Source organism: Pseudophryne corroboree, chromosome 7 (genome assembly GCF_028390025.1).
Source record: "Pseudophryne corroboree isolate aPseCor3 chromosome 7, aPseCor3.hap2, whole genome shotgun sequence".
Taxonomy (NCBI): domain Eukaryota; kingdom Metazoa; phylum Chordata; class Amphibia; order Anura; family Myobatrachidae; genus Pseudophryne; species Pseudophryne corroboree.
This window is the reverse complement of record NC_086450.1, coordinates 14,938,832-14,957,811: the sequence shown is the minus strand read 5'-3', so window position 1 is coordinate 14,957,811 and position 18,980 is coordinate 14,938,832. Positions and strand designations below refer to the sequence as shown.

Below are 18,980 nucleotides of genomic sequence, written 5' to 3'. Positions count from 1 at the left end.
CCGTGCTCACAGCGTGGCAAGCACAGCGAGCCCGCAAGGGGCTCTTTTGGCTCACCCTGCTGCTTGCATGCCGGCAGTTGGGATCCCGGTGCCGGTATGCTGGGCAGTGGGATCCCAATCGCTGGCATAACATACTACACCCCTGGTGAGAAGTATCATAAACTTCCATAGCTCAATTGGTTAATATTCCTGCCAACCAATTGTTGCTTGACAAAATCAATTAATTTGCTTATTGTTTCAGCAACTGTCTAAGGTTAGTCATTTTTTTTCCAGTATGATTATGGTGGTTTTCAAAACCGCTTCATAAATCCAGGGTTTCTATTCTGTTCTATTCTTTCTATGGTTTAAAACATTGATGGTGTTTTGATATTTCATTCTATTCTAACGTATGCTTTCTATGCGGTTTTGCGGCCATTTTAGCCAAACCTCCACATTACTGTTAAGGTTTACGATTTGCTGCTTAGAAAATTTAGCTCTTAGAAGTGAAATTATTAGCTACTGTGCAGTTAACTATCTTTAGTCATAAACCAAATCCTTACATTACTTGACTGTTGGTATACGAGCAAAAACCTTGTCATCGTTCTGCTTATTATTATGTATGATCCCCAAAACTGTATTTTCTGATACCTTCTAAAAATACATTTTTTACAAGACATCTATACAAATCTTTCCTTAAATTCAGTTATTATTACATGAAATGGCCCTAACATTTGCAGCATGTGATTTGTTATTAATCTTACAATTGCATAAATGCATCTAAAATCACATTGTGGATTGGGTCGATATTATCACTTCACATCCACATTCTCAGGTGCAGATGGTGATAAATCGTCCACCTAGTGAGGTCCATCTTGGACTCAAGTCTGTGATTAATATGTAGTCTACAAGACAGAGTTTATATGTTCTCAGAATTGCTTCTTATTCTGGTGGTGATTCCTTTGCTTCCTCCAAAATAGTAAAATATCCTTTAAAAGTAACTTTTATCTTGTTATAAAGTGTCACACAAAAGTGCATATTTTGGAATAAACCATGTTTAACTATTGCTGTAGCTTATATATTGGCTAGGACAGCAGAAAGCAACACATTCAAGTGCCAAAAACTGAAGGGTATCATTGTTACTAAACATTGTTTAATATAATTTTTTTTCAGCCAACTTGCTTGTAATCTTTACAGTGCACACAACTACTGTTTTACATCCAAAATGTAAATCTAGTATTTTACATTAGGCAATTATTTAATTAAGTAATTCTGGGGTAAATTTACTAAGGTGGGAGATGTTTAGAACTGGTGATGTTGCCCATGGCAACCAATCAGATTCTACTTACCATTTATCTAGCTGCTTCTAGCAGATAATAGATATAATCTGATAGGTTGCTATGGGCAACATCACCAGTTCTAAAAATCTCCCACCTTAGTAAATGTACCCCTCTGTCTGAGATTACTATTTGTTTTTTTTCAACTTCATAGCTACATTTTTGAGTTAGACATTTAACAACTTATCAAGAACAGCTTTTCTCACAAGTGTTATCAACTATCAAAACCAGAACTTCAACTTCACCTAAAGTGATTTGCTTTCCTATAAATCCAATTTTCGTGCTTACCTGCACAAAAGTAGATACCGCCAGGACATCAGCATATAAAGGCATATATACTTATAATTGGTAACAAGACACCTGACTAGACATGATTTAACAAAAAAAACTTAAACACAATTAACCAGTTAATCAGTTATACAAATAATGCAGCTAATCAATGTTTATGCTTACAGTATATGATACTGGTTTACCCAAGTTGATAAATGTAGACTAACACCTATTTATATCTCTAACACAGGGGTGATATGAAACCTAAAACCATCATTAAAGTTTAAAACTCCACCCATTATTTTAGTTAAATTAGAAGCATGGGCAGCCAAATGGAGAATGGGCTTCAACACAGACAAGTGTAAGGTAATGCACTGTGGTAACAAGAACAAAAATTACACCTACCTACTAAATGGGGTAAAATTAGCGGATTCTGTACTGGAAAAGGACTTAGGTGTTCTCATAGATAGCAAGCTAAGCAGTAGTACCCAAAGTAGGACTGCAGCAAAGAAGGCTAATAAGATATTAGCATGCATAAAACGGGGTATTGATGCTAGGGACGAGAGTATTATACTCCCGTTATATAAATCACTAGTGAGGCCACACCTTGAATACTGTGTACAGTTCTGGGCACCGTACTACAAAAAGGATATCCTGGAGCTTGAAAAGGTACAGAGGAGGGCGACCAAACTAATTAAGGGCATGGAGACGATGGAATACAAGGAAAGGCTTGAAAGACTAGGCATGTTTACATTGGAAAAGCGAAGACTAAGAGGGGATATGATCAACATCTACAAATATATAAGGGGACAATACACAGAGCTTGCGCGGGACCTGTTTTTGGTTAGATCAACACAGAGGACTCGTGGACACTCGCTCAGGTTAGAGGAGAGGAGATTCCGCACAATACGGCGTAAAGGCTTTTTCACGGTAAGGACAATACGTGTTTGGAATTCCCTGCCCGAGGGAGTTGTAATGGCGGAATCTGTCAACACCTTTAAGAATGGGTTAGATAAATTCCTATTGGATAAGGATATCCAGGGGTATGGTGCATAGTCATACATTATAGTTACTATAAATAGGGATAACATGCAATGGCTGACAGCAGCATCAGTCAGAAATTTTAGTCAAATCATCATGCATAGGACACCACAAATAGGTTGAACTCGATGGACAATTGTCTTTTTTCAACCTCAGATACTATGTTACTACTTTCGAGATATGTCATGGCCCAAGGAACATATAAACTAACAAAAAATATGACAGCAACCAGTGTGTAGCCCTAAAAACACCCAAAGTAATCAAGGGACTGCCTTGGGAGCATCAGGGGAGAGAATGAGAATGGAATTTGGGCTCAGTGCATGGTGAGGAGGGAGAGATCAATATCCTGCTATTATATTTGGAGGTCAGTTAATCACTAAGGACACTACAGTTTGTTGTGTAGATTATAGAATGTATTCTAATGTTCATTTTCCATGAATGTATCATTGTCCACACTAGAATATAAAACTAAACATAGTCACATTAATATTGTGCTTTACTTACATTTTGAGCTATCGGATTACTAAGTTATTGTACTAATGGTAGTGCAAGTCTTATTCATACCAAACCTAATATAGTCACATTGAAAAGCAATTTTTAAATAATCCAATACATTTTCTTGATACAACATAAATAAAAATAGTTTAAATTTATTCACAAAATGCCCACAAAATAAAAATAAAAACATATAGTAACCAAAACAACGATCTCAAATAGTGGCTTGTTCATGAGAGCAGTTTTTCTTTCCTTGCCACTTGTACTCCACTTCTGGGGCATCTCTTGTCACTGTACAGCAGTAGTCAGCAAGCATAGACAGGTTTCACCAATGCTGATATCATCATTCCATTGCTGAACATGCTCACTCACTGCACTACAGTTATCAGGCGAAAAGTCCAGATAACAGTCGGTAAAGTGGATACTTTATTGAGTGACTTGTTGTAGCTAATTGATGATACTTTTCTATAAGAATATTCCCAATGTCAACATAGTTTCCAGCTCTTATGTTACCCAAGAAGCCAAGGATAACACCTTTACAGGCCTCTCAAGCTGCTTTCACAGTAACCTGAAGGACTCGATCCAAGATTTCATCCTTAAGAAGTTGACAAATTAGTGAACCAACAAAGATTCCTTCCTTAACTTTAGCATCACTCACAGTTTTAATTTTCCTCTAAGGTACTGTACATGAAAGTTTCTCCCATTTATTCATCCCCTTTACAAGGTTCTTCATAAGTTTGCGTTTGATGTGCAAAGGGGGTAGAAGAATTTAGCTTAATCAACTAGGGGACTGTGATGGATTTTTTTCCCCCAGGACACAGATTTTCCTTTGGTGTCCAGACTTTCTGTTGTAGTGTGAAGACTTAGTCCAACTGTCCCACTCACACAGGACAGCAGTAATTGGTATATCCTTACTGCATATGGACCAGTATTGTACAGGTCTCCACAGAGCTGCCATTGGTGGTCTTTCTATATAACTGTTGTCAGAAGTCATTACTTTTTTGGATATAATTCCTTCATGCAGCAACACAGTTTTGACGAGTCTATGAGCAGCCTGCAATCCTGTGGGTTATGCTCCACATTCAAAGCTGACATCAATCCATTGACATTACACCAGGCAACAAGGTTATTTTATTTTTTAAAATATGGAATCAAATATTTTTGCATCTTCTTTTTTTCTTAAAGTGCCATGATAAAGAGGAGGTACCATGCAGAAATAATAGTTATCTGTAGGGTTTGAAGGCTCCCTCCCAAATCATTGGGATGCCAAACAGCATTAAATGTCCTTTTTTATTCAACCATCCACATAGATTCACATAACACGTTTTGCTGCAAATAAGAGGTGTCCTAGGTTTGTCTTGTTCCCCTACTGTGCCTCGACACCAAAAGTATTATAGTAGGCAGTCTTCATGAGTGGAGTAATTTGGCATTTCTGGGTGTAAAATGTCATCATGTACAAAATAAAAATTGTCAGCAATGTTAACACATTTATGTGACTACCTGGCTTTTAACATAAATTAGAAAAATTGAACAAATGAAAGGAACATCACTCATAACCTTCATTAGAGGAAAACCATACAGTACACAAACAATAAACAAAGCATGGCCTACAATGACAAAGCATTTCTGAATATATAGATACCAATATTCACTAGTTTTTAACCAAATACCCCTACAACAGAATAAAAGGGCTATATTTTGGAATCGATAGCTAAATTAGAGATTTAATGTCATATTCATGTTGAAATCAATTAGACGTATTATCACTTTGGAAACATTTTCATTGTGGTACAGAGAATTTTTTTTTACTGTGCCGTGATCATGAAGATAGAATCAATAATAAGATTAACTACAACTGTTACAGTATATCACATTCTATGTTTCTGACAAAGATTCAAATGTCCAAAATTCAGTCTAATGTAAGAAACTTCCAGTCATACTTAATAAACATTTTAGACTTGAAATGCATAAACACCCTACAGTTTTTGCAAATGTCATACTGTTCAGTCACCAGTACAGTAACACACTTAACACTAACTTATCTAAAATAATGACATGGACAATGATGTGGCATTCAAAAAACCGGGCAGCATTTTATTAGAAAAGGAGTGTGGGACCATACCTGGAGGATGCCCATTGCACGGGACCCAGGTGAAGCTGGAAAATAGCCAGACAGTCCAGGTGGGACTGCAGAGCAAGTCAGTCTGGAAGACTGCAGCAGTCAGGAAAGACTGCCTGTTTAGACAAAGCCCAGCTGGGGCTGCAGTCAAAGTCAAACAGGCCAGGTGGACAGGATTCATACCTGCAAGAAGGCAGGGAGATCTTGACACTGTTTCTGTAGATCTGTGGCAGCCAAAGCCAAACATGGCTGAGAAGTGAGAAACCAGAGGCCAAGCCAGGCCAGGCTAGCTACACCTGTAAGAAACAGGACTGGAAAGACATTGAGAGACTTTGTGTTTGCAGACTAGCTGCCCCAAGGTTAGCCATGGGTGAAGAAGTGAGTTAGTGCCCTGAATGGGGGATAGGCATTTGTTATTTTATGTTCACTTATGTTGAGTGCTTCCAGTAATGCTTCATTATTTCATTTATTCACTGGAAAAATTGTTTCTAGATCCTGATATAGCATTTAGACACTGCATTGTTACACCCCTCTATCAAGCTAAATACCCCCTTATTGTTACTAGGGATGAGTTGTTTCAGTTCCTGAGAACCGAACCACCCAGAACTTTGAGATCCAAACCTGGATCCGAGTCAGGCTCAGCTTTGTGCACTTACTGTAACTCGGATCCAAAAACAAGGTAAAACATCATCATCCTGCTGTCAGATCTCATGGGTTTTGGATACTATATATAGTTCCAATGATCGGCGCCATTTTCACTCTGGACTTGGAGAGTGCACAGAAAGGATGTGTTCCTTTTGTTCTGTGTGCTGTTGGGGAAGGAGCAAGCAGGGAGAGTGCAAAACAGGGCAGGAGCGAGAAAAGGGGGCAGGAGAGAGCAGAGGGGTAAGGAAATAGCAGAGGGGTTGGTTTGCAATAGAGTTGAGTTGGGTGTGTTGCTACTGTGTTAGGGTTCTGCATAGTAGCATACTGTGGCTGTGTATGTATAGGACCAGGTGTTCTCTGTCTATAAGGGTCTGTGTACTGCCATACATTACTGCTGTATATCCTCTGTGTGTGATCCAGAGCAAAACATATATTTCTATTGGTTCGTCAGTGACGACTACCAGTATTGCCGTACACTACTGCTATATATCTGTGTGTGATCCAAAGCAAAAAATATATTTCTATTGGTGTGTCACTCTAACTACTAGTACAATGACTGCTGTACACTACTAGATATGAGGTCTGGGCGGAGAAAATGGAGAATGAGGTTCAATATAGACAAATGTGAAGTTATGCACTTTGGGACTAAGAACAATCAGGCAGCCTATAAACTAAATGGGGAAAATGTAGGGATAACGGTACCTGAAAAAGATTTGGGAGTGCTCATCAATAATAAACTTGGTAGCAGTACACAATGTTAAAATGCAGCAACAAAAGCTAATAAGGTGTTAGTATGCATAAAATGGGGAATGGAGACAAGGAATGAGAGTGTAATCCTGCCAATGTATAAATCATTGGTGCGGCCACACCTGAAATATTGTGTACAGTTCTGGGCACCTCACTATAAAAAAGATATCTTGGAACTTGAAAGCTTTCAGAGGCGAGCCACTAAACTGGTTTAGGGGTTAGAGACACTGGATTATGAGGAAAGACTTAAAAGGTTAGATCTGTTCATACTGGAAAAGAGGCAACTGGGAGGGGACATTATTAATATTTATAAATACATTAAGGAACAATACAAGGATTTATCAAACGATTTGTTTATCAAAAAACCACTACATAGGACACGAGGCCACCCCCTGAGGTTAGAAGAAAAAAACTTCCATACTCAACGGAGAAAAGGGTTCTTCACAGTTAGAACAGAAAGGATTTGGAATTCTCTGCCAGAGAAGGTAGTAATGGTGGAATCAATCAATAAGTTTAAAAATGGATTAGATAAATTCCTAGCAGAAAAAAATATCCAGAGATACAGCATTTAATTAACATAAAAATTATAACACAGGTTAAACTCGATGGACATTTGTCTTTTTTCAAACTCAACAACTATGTAACTATGTAACTACTGCTATAAATCCCCTGTGTGTGATCCAAAGCAAAAAATCTATTTCTTTTTGTATGACACTCTGATTACTAGTACTGTGGCTGCTGTACACTACTGCTATATATCTTTGCGTGATCCAAAGCAAAACATATATTTCTATTGGTCTGTCACTCAGTGACTACTAGTACTGCCATACAGTACTGCTATATATCTTCACTCAGTGTGTGAGAAATGGAGGTAAAACAAGTAAAAGATCAGGAACCACTTACTACTACTAGTGCTAAAGATGGTGCCACTAGTCATGACAACAGTGCAATTCTGTCAACATCATTGGCTAAGGCAGATGCCCATTTGCGTACAGGGCATGTAAAATCAAAGAAGAAGTATTTTGCGGCAATACATCCCAAGAAAAAACATTCAAGTTAGCTGAAGAAAAATGGAAAATTGGTAATATGCCATTCACTACACAAAGTGGCAAGGAAAGGCTAAGGCCTTGGCCTGTGTTTATGACTGGTGGTTCTGCGCCTCATAGATCATGTAAGCCCCCCTGTAATAGAGTTAAAAAAATAAAACTTGTTAACGCACAGGAACCAACTGTGCATTCAGAAATATTACTAATCCCCAATGAAAATCCAAGTGTGTCCGCAGTTGCGATCTATAAGCCTGACCTTTACAATACTGTACAGGAAGAGGAGGCTCCTTCCACCATTTGCATGCCCTCTGCAAGTGTTGGGAGGAGCAGTGCCAGTCAACATGCTGACATTGAGATTAAGGATGCTTCTTTGGAATTGCACCAGGATGAGGATTATCAATCCTTTGCAAGGGGGATGTACTATGACAGCAGTCACCCAGTTACACAGCGGATTACTGATGCCATAACAACAATGCTGGTATTAAACGCACATCCAATATCCACCATTAATGCAGTGGGTTTTAGACAGTTGATTGAGGTCCTGTGTCCCTGATACCAAATCCCATCTAGATTTCACTTCACTATAAAAGCAATTCCCTGCCATGCTGATGACGATGATGACATCTTGCCTATGTAAAGTCATTGCCAGCTTATTTTTTTTGGCCCAAACAAACCAATCATTTTAGCCACAAGTGGCAGTATCTATCACTGAAATGATTGGTTTGTTAAACTGTGCATGTCCTGTTTAATATATACAATATAAGAGTGGGTGGGTGGGACAATTCCATCTTGCACCCCTTTTCTTTGCATTATGTGCTCTTTGGAGCATTTTTTTGGCATACAGTAGTTTCTAAAACTGATAACCTGTCTGCCACTGCAGTGCCACACCTAGATGGGCCAGATGTTTGTGCCGCCCTCTTCTGTCACTTAGCTTAGTCATCCAGCTACCTCAGTACAACCCTTTGGCCTACACTGGATGAAAACAATATTGTGAGGTGTGAGGTGTTAAAATAGACTGCATATAATACTGCAAGAACAAAAACACCCCCAAATTCTGTTATTTTAGCTGTTTTTATGATTAAAAAAATACAGATCCAAAATAAAAACCCGCAAGAGTGGTTTTGGCAAAACCAATCCAGATCCAAAACACGAAGGAGATCCAGATCCAAAACCAAAACCCAAACAAGGGCCTGGTGCACACCCCTTATTGTTATTAGACATATGTCACAACTGAGGGCCTGAGCTGACGGAAGGCAGCCTCAGTTGTAGGGGCTGAGATGTACCGGAACCTGGGAGGTTGTATCAGACCCCTGGACATGTAAGTAACATGAAGAGAAACCGCCCGAAGGCGTGACCACGACAACTTGAGTAAAAGTCAATGATATTTATTTATGACAAACTCCATGCATCACAGTAGCAGTAAAAGGTAACATAAAAATCAGCAGAGAAATAATAATACAGTTCCTGGGTACTACAGGGTGGCAGGGGCCACAGAGCTCTGGTGGTATGAGACAGTTCTTATTATCTGCAAGTTGGAAAGTCCTTACCAGGCTCAACTGTAGCAATGAGGAAAGCCCAGGGTTGTACCAGCTGGTGTTCCAGGGAAAGCTGGACTGCTGTAGATAAAATGCTGCTGTGGGTACTGGTTAGAACCAGACAGGTGTTGGCACGGAGTGGATACTGGCTGGAACCAGTTAAATAATAAATAAAGCTTGAGAGCGATGCAATGTAGATGAAATGTAGAATTTGAGAGCGGAGAAATAATAATACCGGTGGAGAGTGGTAAACTGCAGAAAGGACACCGGCCCTTTAAGAGAAGCTGTACACTGCTGGAAGCTGAGCTGGAAGCAGGTGATGTTGTAGCTGGAAACAGGTGAGTCCAGTATGGATCGGAGAGTCAGGCTACACCGCAGATGGAATGCTGGTGCGGGTCTCTATAGCAGAAGTCTGGAGACAGGAGCTGGAACCTGGAAGACATTCACAGAAGAGAGACAAACTGGAACTAGGTTTGACAACCAAAGCACTGACGCCTTCCTTGCTCAGGCACAACCTATTTATACCTGCAGCAAGGAAAGCGTTGGCTAGGCAATTATGCAAATTAATAATACTGACAACGGATTGGTAGGAATGATCAGCTGACAGAATCCAAGATGGCTGCGCCCATGCAGACACTTGGAGGGAAGTTTGGATTGTAATCCATGTGGTCTGGAAAACAGTAATGGCAGCGCCGGAGACAGGAGACGCCAGGCTGACAGATGCACATCCGACCACGCGGACACAGCGGAGGCCGCGGCTGACGTAATCGCCACTCTGAATGCCAGATGTATAAGGCGTTACTGTGACTGCGTCCAGAGAGACAGGAGAGGATGCGGGAATGTGCACATCAGGATAACAGATGGGATCCGGTCCTGGAGCGCTGAGCCAGCCTTAGGAGGCATCTGATAGGTAAGAAATGGCGTCCAGATACCCGGATCGTGACAGCACCCCCCCCCCCCCTTTAGGAGTGGCCCCAGGACACTTCTTTGGCTTTTGAGGAAACTTGGAATGGAATCTCCGGACCAAGGCAGGAGCATGGACATCAGAAGCATTGGTCCATGAACGTTCCTCAGGGCCATAACCCTTCCAGTCAATAAGATACTGAAGTTGACCGTAACGGTGACGTGAGTCCAGAATCTTGGCTACTTCATACTCAACGCCTCGTTGAGTTTGGACTTTCGGAGTTGGAGGAAGTGAGGAATGAAACCGATTCAAGATTAACGGTTTCAACAGGGAAACATGGAATGTCCTGGGTATCTTTAAGAAGGGAGGCAACTGGAGTCTGTAAGCAACAGGATTGATGACTTGATCAATTTTAAAAGGACCGATGTAGCGAGGTGCAAACTTCATACTGGGAACTCTTAACCTCAAATTCTTCGTGGATAACCATACCCGATCACCCACCTTGAGAGCAGGAACTGCTCGACGCTTCTTATCCGCAAACTTCTTGTACCTGAACGATGCCTTGAGCAGAGCTGATCGTACGCTCTTCCAGATATTGGCAAACTGATGCAAGGTGATATCCACTGCGGGAACAGAAGTTGCTGGAAGCGGTTGGAACTCAGGGACTTTAGGGTGGAATCCAAAGTTGGTGAAGAATGGTGTTGAAGAAGATGAAGAATGATACTGGTTGTTATGACAGAACTCGGCCCAGGGAAGTAATTGAACCCAGTCATCTTGAGAGGAGGACACATAGATGCGGAGGAAGGACTCCAAGTCCTGATTCACCCTCTCAGTTTGACCATTGGTCTGAGGATGGTAAGCCGTGGAAAACTTTAGTTTGACTTGGAGGACTTGACATAAACTTCGCCAGAATTTGGCTGTGAATTGAACTCCTCGATCTGAGATAATTTCTTCTGGAAGACCGTGGAGTCGAAAGATCTCTTGTATGAATACTTGAGCCAACTTGGAAGCTGACGGAAGACCGGTGAGAGGAATGAAGTGTGCCATCTTGGTGAACCGGTCAACTACCACCCAGATGGTATTAAACTTGTTGCACATGGGCAAATCTGTAATAAAATCCATCGACAAATGGGTCCATGGTCGACGGGGAACAGATAGTGGAACCAGTTGCCCCGCAGGCGACTGGCGGGATACTTTATGTTGAGCACACTTTGGGCAAGATGCAATAAACTCCAAAACGTCCTTTTTCAGAGTTGGCCACCAATAGGACCTAGAGATAAACTCCAGGGTTTTTTGGATACCTGTATATCCGGCAAAGCGGGAAGCATGGGCCCAATGCATGAGCTTCTTCCTTAGTGTCGGCTTCACAAAACTTTTCCCTGATGGGGGCGTAGAGTCCATCCCTACCGTGGAGAATGCCAACGGATTTATAATAGGATGCTTGTCTGAAGACTCTGACTCATTTTCTTGCTCCCATGAGCGGGAAAGGGCATCGGCCTTGCGATTCTGAGAGCCCGGACAGAACTGGAGTTTAAAGTCGAACCTGGAAAAGAAAAGTGCCCATCTGGCCTGACGAGGGTTGAGACATTGTGCGCCTTTCAGATATAGAAGGTTCTTGTGGTCTGTAAGGATGGTGATTGAATGAGAAGCTCCCTCCAACAGATATCTCCACTCCTCTAGAGCGAGCTTGATGGCTAGCAACTCCTGGTCGCCAATGGCATAGTTGCGCTCCGCGGGGGAGAACTTCCGTGAGAAGAAACTGCAAGGATGTAAATGGCCATCTTTAGCCCTCTGAGATAACACCGCTCCTACTCCAACGGAGGAGGCATCCACCTCTAAGATGAAAGGAGAGTCGATGTCAGGCTGTTTCAGGACAGGCGCAGAGATGAACCTCTGTTTTAAAAGATGAAAAGCTTGCATGGCTTCTTCAGACCACTTGGACGGGTTAGCACCCTTCTTGGTGAAAGCAGTAATAGGCGCCACAATGGTGGAAAAGTCTCGTATAAACTTTCGGTAATAATTGGCGAACCCTAAGAACCTCTGGACCCCTTTGAGGGTTAAGGGTACCGGCCAATTCTGGATTGCTTGTAGTTTCTCAGGATCCATCTCTAGTCCGGAACCGGACACAATGTACCCTAGAAACGGAATGGACTTGACTTCAAAGACGCATTTCTCTAATTTGCAATAGAGATGATTGACACGGAGACGGGACAGAACCTCCTTTACCCAAAAACGATGTTCCTCTAAATTGTTGGCAAAAATGAGGATATCATCTAGATAAACCACGACATGACGGTATAGAATGTCTCTGAAGATCTCATTGACAAAATGCTGGAAGACAGCTGGAGCATTGCTCAATCCGAAGGGCATGACGAGGTACTCATAATGTCCGTCACGGGTGTTAAATGCGGTCTTCCACTCGTCACCCTCACGGATCCGGATGAGATTGTATGTACCTCTCAAGTCCAGCTTTGTAAAGATGGTAGCACCGCTAACTCTGTCAAAGAGCTCAGTAATCAGGGGTAAAGGATAGCGGTTCTTGATGGTAATGTCGTTCAAACCTCTGTAGTCGATGCACGGCCGCAGACCACCATCCTTCTTTTTTACAAAAAAGAAGCCTGCGCCGGCTGGAGAAGAAGAAGGTCGAATGAACCCCTTTGCTAGGTTCTCTTTAATGTATTCCTCCATAGAATGCGTCTCGGGCAGAGACAACGGATAAGTTCGGCCTCGAGGTGGAACCTTCCCTGGAACGAGATCAATCGGGCAGTCCCATTCTCTATGAGGAGGAAGGATATCAGCAGAAGCTTTACTGAACACATCCGTGAAATCTTGATATGGAGGAGGTGGAACATCAGACGACCTGGGGGAGGAAGAACAGACAGGCAACACTTTAAACAAACATGTCTCAGCACAGGAGGAACCCCATGCCAGGATTTGCGTAGTCGTCCAATCAATTGTAGTATTGTGAAGACGGAGCCATGGAAGGCCCAGGACCACAGGATGTGTGGCTCTTGGAATTACTAAAAGTGAAATAAGTTCGGAATGAAGAACTCCCACTCTCAGACGAACTGGTAGAGTCCTTAGAGCAATAACTGTATAAAAAATTTTACTGCCATCCACGGCAGTTAAGGAAAAGGAGGAAGGAAGTCTCTCGGTGGGTAGGGACCACCGTTTAACATAGGCTTCGGTAATAAAGTTCCCAGCTGCTCCGGAATCCAGGAGGGCAATGACGTTCTGATAACGTTGAGCAACTTGAAGCGAGACTGGGAGATTACAATCTTGAGGAGATGGAGAGGAGATCATTACTCCTAGCCGGCCCTCTCCTTGGCGAGCTAGGATTTGGAGTTTTCCCGGACGTTTGGGACAGGCATTAATAGTGTGAGACGGAGCTGCACAATACAGACAGAGAGACTCAGAGAGACGTCTTCGGCGCTCAGCAGGAGTTAAACGGGAACGGCCAATTTGCATGGGTTCATCTTTAGTTGGTGACAGTTGGCGAGGAGGAGGAGCAGAAGATTTTGGAGCAGATGATCTTCCACGCTCAATTGCTCTCTCTCTGAAACGTAAGTCAACTTTTGTACAAAGTGAGATTAGCTCATCTAACTTGGAGGGTAAGTCTCTGGTAGCTAACTCATCTTTAATACGCTCGGATAAACCATGCCAGAATGCAGCATACAGGGCCTCGTCGTTCCATGCCAGTTCAGATGCCAGGATCTGGAACTGTATAAGATATTGTCCTACAGTATGTGATCCCTGGCGTAAACGGAGAATCTCAGACGAAGCTGAAGTTACCCGGCCTGGCTCGTCGAAGATGCGCCTGAATGTTGACATGAATGCAGTGTAAGAAGATAGCAGGGTGTCGGACCTCTCCCATAACGGTGATGCCCAGTCAAGGGCTGAGCCACTGAGAAGAGAGATGATGTAGGCAATTTTTGTTCGGTCACTGGGAAAATTGCCAGGTTGTAGCTCAAACTGAATCTCACACTGGTTGAGAAATCCCCTGCAGAATCTTGGAGATCCGTCAAATTTTGCTGGCGTTGGAAGATGAAGACGTGGAGCAGAAACGGGTAAGGTGGGTGGGGTTATAGTTGGAGTCACTGTGGTTGACGCCCCAGATGCGCCTGATCCACGGAGAGTTGTCTGAATCCCATCCAGCCGAGTAGAGAGATCCTGGAGACAGCGGATGATGTGGCCCTGTGCATCCTCCTGATGTTCAAGTCGGGCTGCCAGTTCTTGCATCGGCCTGGCCGCTTGATCCTGGTCTCCGGCTGGATTCATTTGGTCAGTGCTTACTGTCACAACTGAGGGCCTGAGCTGACGGAAGGCAGCCTCAGTTGTAGGGGCTGAGATGTACCGGAACCTGGGAGGTTGTATCAGACCCCTGGACATGTAAGTAACATGAAGAGAAACCGCCCGAAGGCGTGACCACGACAACTTGAGTAAAAGTCAATGATATTTATTTATGACAAACTCCATGCATCACAGTAGCAGTAAAAGGTAACATAAAAATCAGCAGAGAAATAATAATACAGTTCCTGGGTACTACAGGGTGGCAGGGGCCACAGAGCTCTGGTGGTATGAGACAGTTCTTATTATCTGCAAGTTGGAAAGTCCTTACCAGGCTCAACTGTAGCAATGAGGAAAGCCCAGGGTCGTACCAGCTGGTGTTCCAGGGAAAGCTGGACTGCTGTAGATAAAATGCTGCTGTGGGTACTGGTTAGAACCAGACAGGTGTTGGCACGGAGTGGATACTGGCTGGAACCAGTTAAATAATAAATAAAGTTTGAGAGCAATGCAATGTAGATGAAATGTAGAATTTGAGAGCGGAGAAATAATAATACCGGTGGAGAGTGGTAAACTGCAGAAAGGACACCGGCCCTTTAAGAGAAGCTGTACACTGCTGGAAGCTGAGCTGGAAGCAGGTGATGTTGTAGCTGGAAACAGGTGAGTCCAGTATGGATCGGAGAGTCAGGCTACACCGCAGATGGAATGCTGGTGCGGGTCTCTATAGCAGAAGTCTGGAGACAGGAGCTGGAACCTGGAAGACATTCACAGAAGAGAGACAAACTGGAACTAGGTTTGACAACCAAAGCACTGACGCCTTCCTTGCTCAGGCACAACCTATTTATACCTGCAGCAAGGAAGGCGTTGGCTAGGCAATTATGCAAATTAATAATACTGACAACGGATTGGTAGGAATGATCAGCTGACAGAATCCAAGATGGCTGCGCCCATGCAGACACTTGGAGGGAAGTTTGGATTGTAATCCATGTGGTCTGGAAAACAGTAATGGCGGCGCCGGCCACCGGAGACAGGAGACGCCAGGCTGACAGATGCACATCCGACCACGCGGACACAGCGGAGGCCGCGGCTGACGTAATCGCCACTCTGAATGCAGAAGCCCAGGGACGGCGGCGGAGGCCGCGGGAGACGCCATGCCAGATGTATAAGGCGTTACTGTGACTGCGTCCAGAGAGACAGGAGAGGATGCGGGAATGTGCACATCAGGATAACAGATGGGATCCGGTCCTGGAGCGCTGAGCCAGCCTTAGGAGGCATCTGATAGGTAAGAAATGGCGTCCAGATACCCGGATCGTGACAACATCTATCTGTCTATCTATCTATCTTTATTTATTATTATTATTATTATTATTATTCATTTATTTATTTTTATTCATTTATTTTTACTTATTTTTGCCCTGATTTTGCAGCATATTTATAGTGACTGGACATTTGGTGCTTAACACATCAGAAGATTTCTATTTAAAGGACTAACAAAATATGGAAAGCTACTTTCATGGTTTTCAAAGGTACAGTTTTGCCAGTTTTGAGGCTATAAACTCTCTATCACAAATGGCAAATCACCAGAAAATCTCCAGAAACATTTTTTAAATGAGGAGGCTATTTTATGCCAGTCATATTCTATAAATACTGTCCAAACAGTACAATAGCTTCACCATCATCCATGTCATTCAAACAAAAAGTAAAAAGTAGTTGTAGTCCACTGAATCATTACTTGTTTGCCACACTAAGAAACTTGACTTCAAAATAGCAACTTGCAACTAAATTATCTTAATGCAATCATATGTGAATGTGTTTGGAAACATTTTTGTAGTTACACAAACTACTATATGTCTTCAATAAATTCCTGAATAGACAGAGAACATATGCAAAATGAATGTGCTACTTCATAGGTGCTCATTGCCACACGGCTAGAACACTTTGTAAATTATTATGGCATTATATCTTTTGGATTATTTGAATCAGAATCTTTATTAATATTTTATTTTCTAAAGTACTGACATATTAAAACAGAACTACACACTGAGGGAATTGAGACATTACTCAACCAAATTACAAATGATAACATGAAAAGGTAAAGATGTCCTGCCCAAATAACCAAACCATCTAAGACGTGGGGAACACATGATATAGAAGGTAGAGGAACTTTTAGTATGGAAAGTGTAGGTGCCTCATTCTAAATAGTATTTTCAGACTCTAACTACAGGATAAAAAAATCCATTGAGTTAAAAAGGTCGACAGGCAAAAAGTAGACAAGTCAAAAGGTACAAATGGTTGCCATGGCAATGATCAACACACATATGGTTGATACAAGTTTTAGAGGGTTTCCTTTTTTTTACCTTTGCTCAGTTTACCATCCACGTGGACTACGATTGAGAATAGTAATCTGTGCCGAGTGCAGGGGTAGTGGAGTGAGGCACCTTATCTGAAGCATAGCAAGTGAAATGAGCATGTGATGGTCTATGCTAACACTAATTAGGGTCAAGGGTGATGAAACATACCAAATGACACAAAAAAAACATAAAAACCTTGTGTCAACCTTTTTTTTTGTGTCAACCATTTCCATTACAACCTTTTGATCCTTTCAACCTTTTTTACCTGTTGACCTGTTACAGTCTACCTTTTATCTGTAGACCATTTGACCCTGTCAACCTAATGCATATCAACCAAATGGTGTGACCTATTGACTGTCTATCTAATAACTGTAAATCTTTTATACCACACCCAACAGAATACAGTCACCGTAGAAACCTTTAGTTATCTGTAGGCAGCCATAACTGTCCTTCATCATTTATCATAACTGAGTGTCCGTCCTCAACTGGTGCTGTCCTTTCATATTGCATGTGAAGTGTAACAGATATCTCTCAGTTTGGAGTAACTGTGTGTAGCTCTATGCTATTCTTGTTCCATGTTCCCAAGGTCATTTACAGCTCTCTCATCAGGAAGGAAAAATCATTGTAAGTTATCTCAGTAGGCTTAGGCGCTAAAATGAGTTCTACTAAACCACCGTGCCCTTGGTGTGAGGATGTTCCTAGGTACAAGTACAGTACAACAGTTTCCTACAGCCCTCACAAAATGTCACATGTTTATGAGAAGATGATTACAGTATGTTAGTGGAAAGCTACAGAGCTGATGTAAAGTAAAACCATCTCTCACCGTTATCCATATGACAATTCATAATGTTTAAGTTAATTTATAGGCACATTTTCTATTGTATTATTGTAAAGAAATTTACAAAGTATAATATAGATGATTTTCTTTTCAGCTTTTTTAATTCAGTAAGCAACATTATTTAGCAAAATATTTAATAAAGGATCACTGAGATAATTTTCCATTTTATTTTAAGCAATGCCTTGGAAAAATAACACAGATATAATGGAATTTATTCTTCTTGGGCTTTCCAGTGAGCCCAGGACACAAGTTATCCTGTTCTTCATATTCCTGCTTGTGTATATGATCATATTAATTGGGAACATCTCCATCATTATTCTAATCTGGTCTGATATCAGTCTTCACACACCTATGTATTTCTTCCTTGGCAACCTCTCATTTGTGGATCTCTGCTATACGTCTTGCACTGTGCCGAGGATGTTGAAAGATTTAATTTCGGTAAAGAAAACTATCTCTTATGCTGAGTGTATAACACAAATGTACACTACTCTCTGTTTAGGGCAATCAGAGTGTGGTCTGCTTGCTATTATGGCTTATGATCGTTATATAGCTATATGTTATCCATTACATTATACTACAATCATGAGTAAAGCTGTTTGTGTGGGACTAACCATTGGTATATGGCTATGTGGATTTATTTTCTCTACCTCACTTGCCACTCTTACACTCAATGTAAATCGCTGTGACAATAAAGAAATTAATCATTTTTTATGTCAAGTTCCAGAAGTATTATCACTGGGTTGTGAAAATATTTCATTTATTGAATTTGTTGTTTTTGTGGAAAGTGTGATTCTTCTTCTTATACCAGTGACATTTATTATAATAACTTATTCTCAAATAATTATTTGTATCTTAAAAATTAAATCTTCTGCCGGGCAGCGGAAAGCTTTCTCCACCTGTGGGTCTCATATATTGGTTGTGACCATATTTTATGGCTCAGCTATGGCTGCTTTCATGAAACCGAGATCAAACTCTCAACCAAGTACTGACAAATTTATTGCTATATTTTATTTAATTTTTTCACCAATGCTGAATCCTTTGATTTATACTCTTAGAAATAATGATGTAAAAGCGGCCTTTTCAAAATTAAAATTTAGAATGGTTTATGTTGCTATAAATTTAGGTGTTGTAATTAAAAAATAACTATATTATGTAGAGATGAGTGAGTCTATTTTATGTCAGTTTCCGCTAAACACATGGTTTGCTGTCAAAAATGTAGGCATTTGGTTTTATTTGCACTAAAACATTTTACCATAACAAAATTGATAGTATCTTATAGAGATGTGACCTGACCCCCATGTCTCAGTTTTGATTTTAAAACCATCTCTGTGCTTTGATTTTGGTAAAACCTTCTAGATATGATTTTGATTTTGGAGTTTAAATGCTCAAAAA

At 41.4% G+C, this 18,980-nt stretch overlaps 1 protein-coding gene across 1 annotated transcript; it reads left to right on the top strand.

Moving 5' to 3' along the window:
* Positions 1-17,765: 17,765 nt before the first annotated feature.
* Positions 17,766-18,731, top strand: LOC134943544 (olfactory receptor 2B6-like). Its single transcript, XM_063932328.1, has one exon. The coding sequence runs from the start codon at positions 17,766-17,768 to the stop codon at positions 18,729-18,731; it is 966 nt and encodes a 321-aa protein (XP_063788398.1).
* Positions 18,732-18,980: the final 249 nt, after the last annotated feature.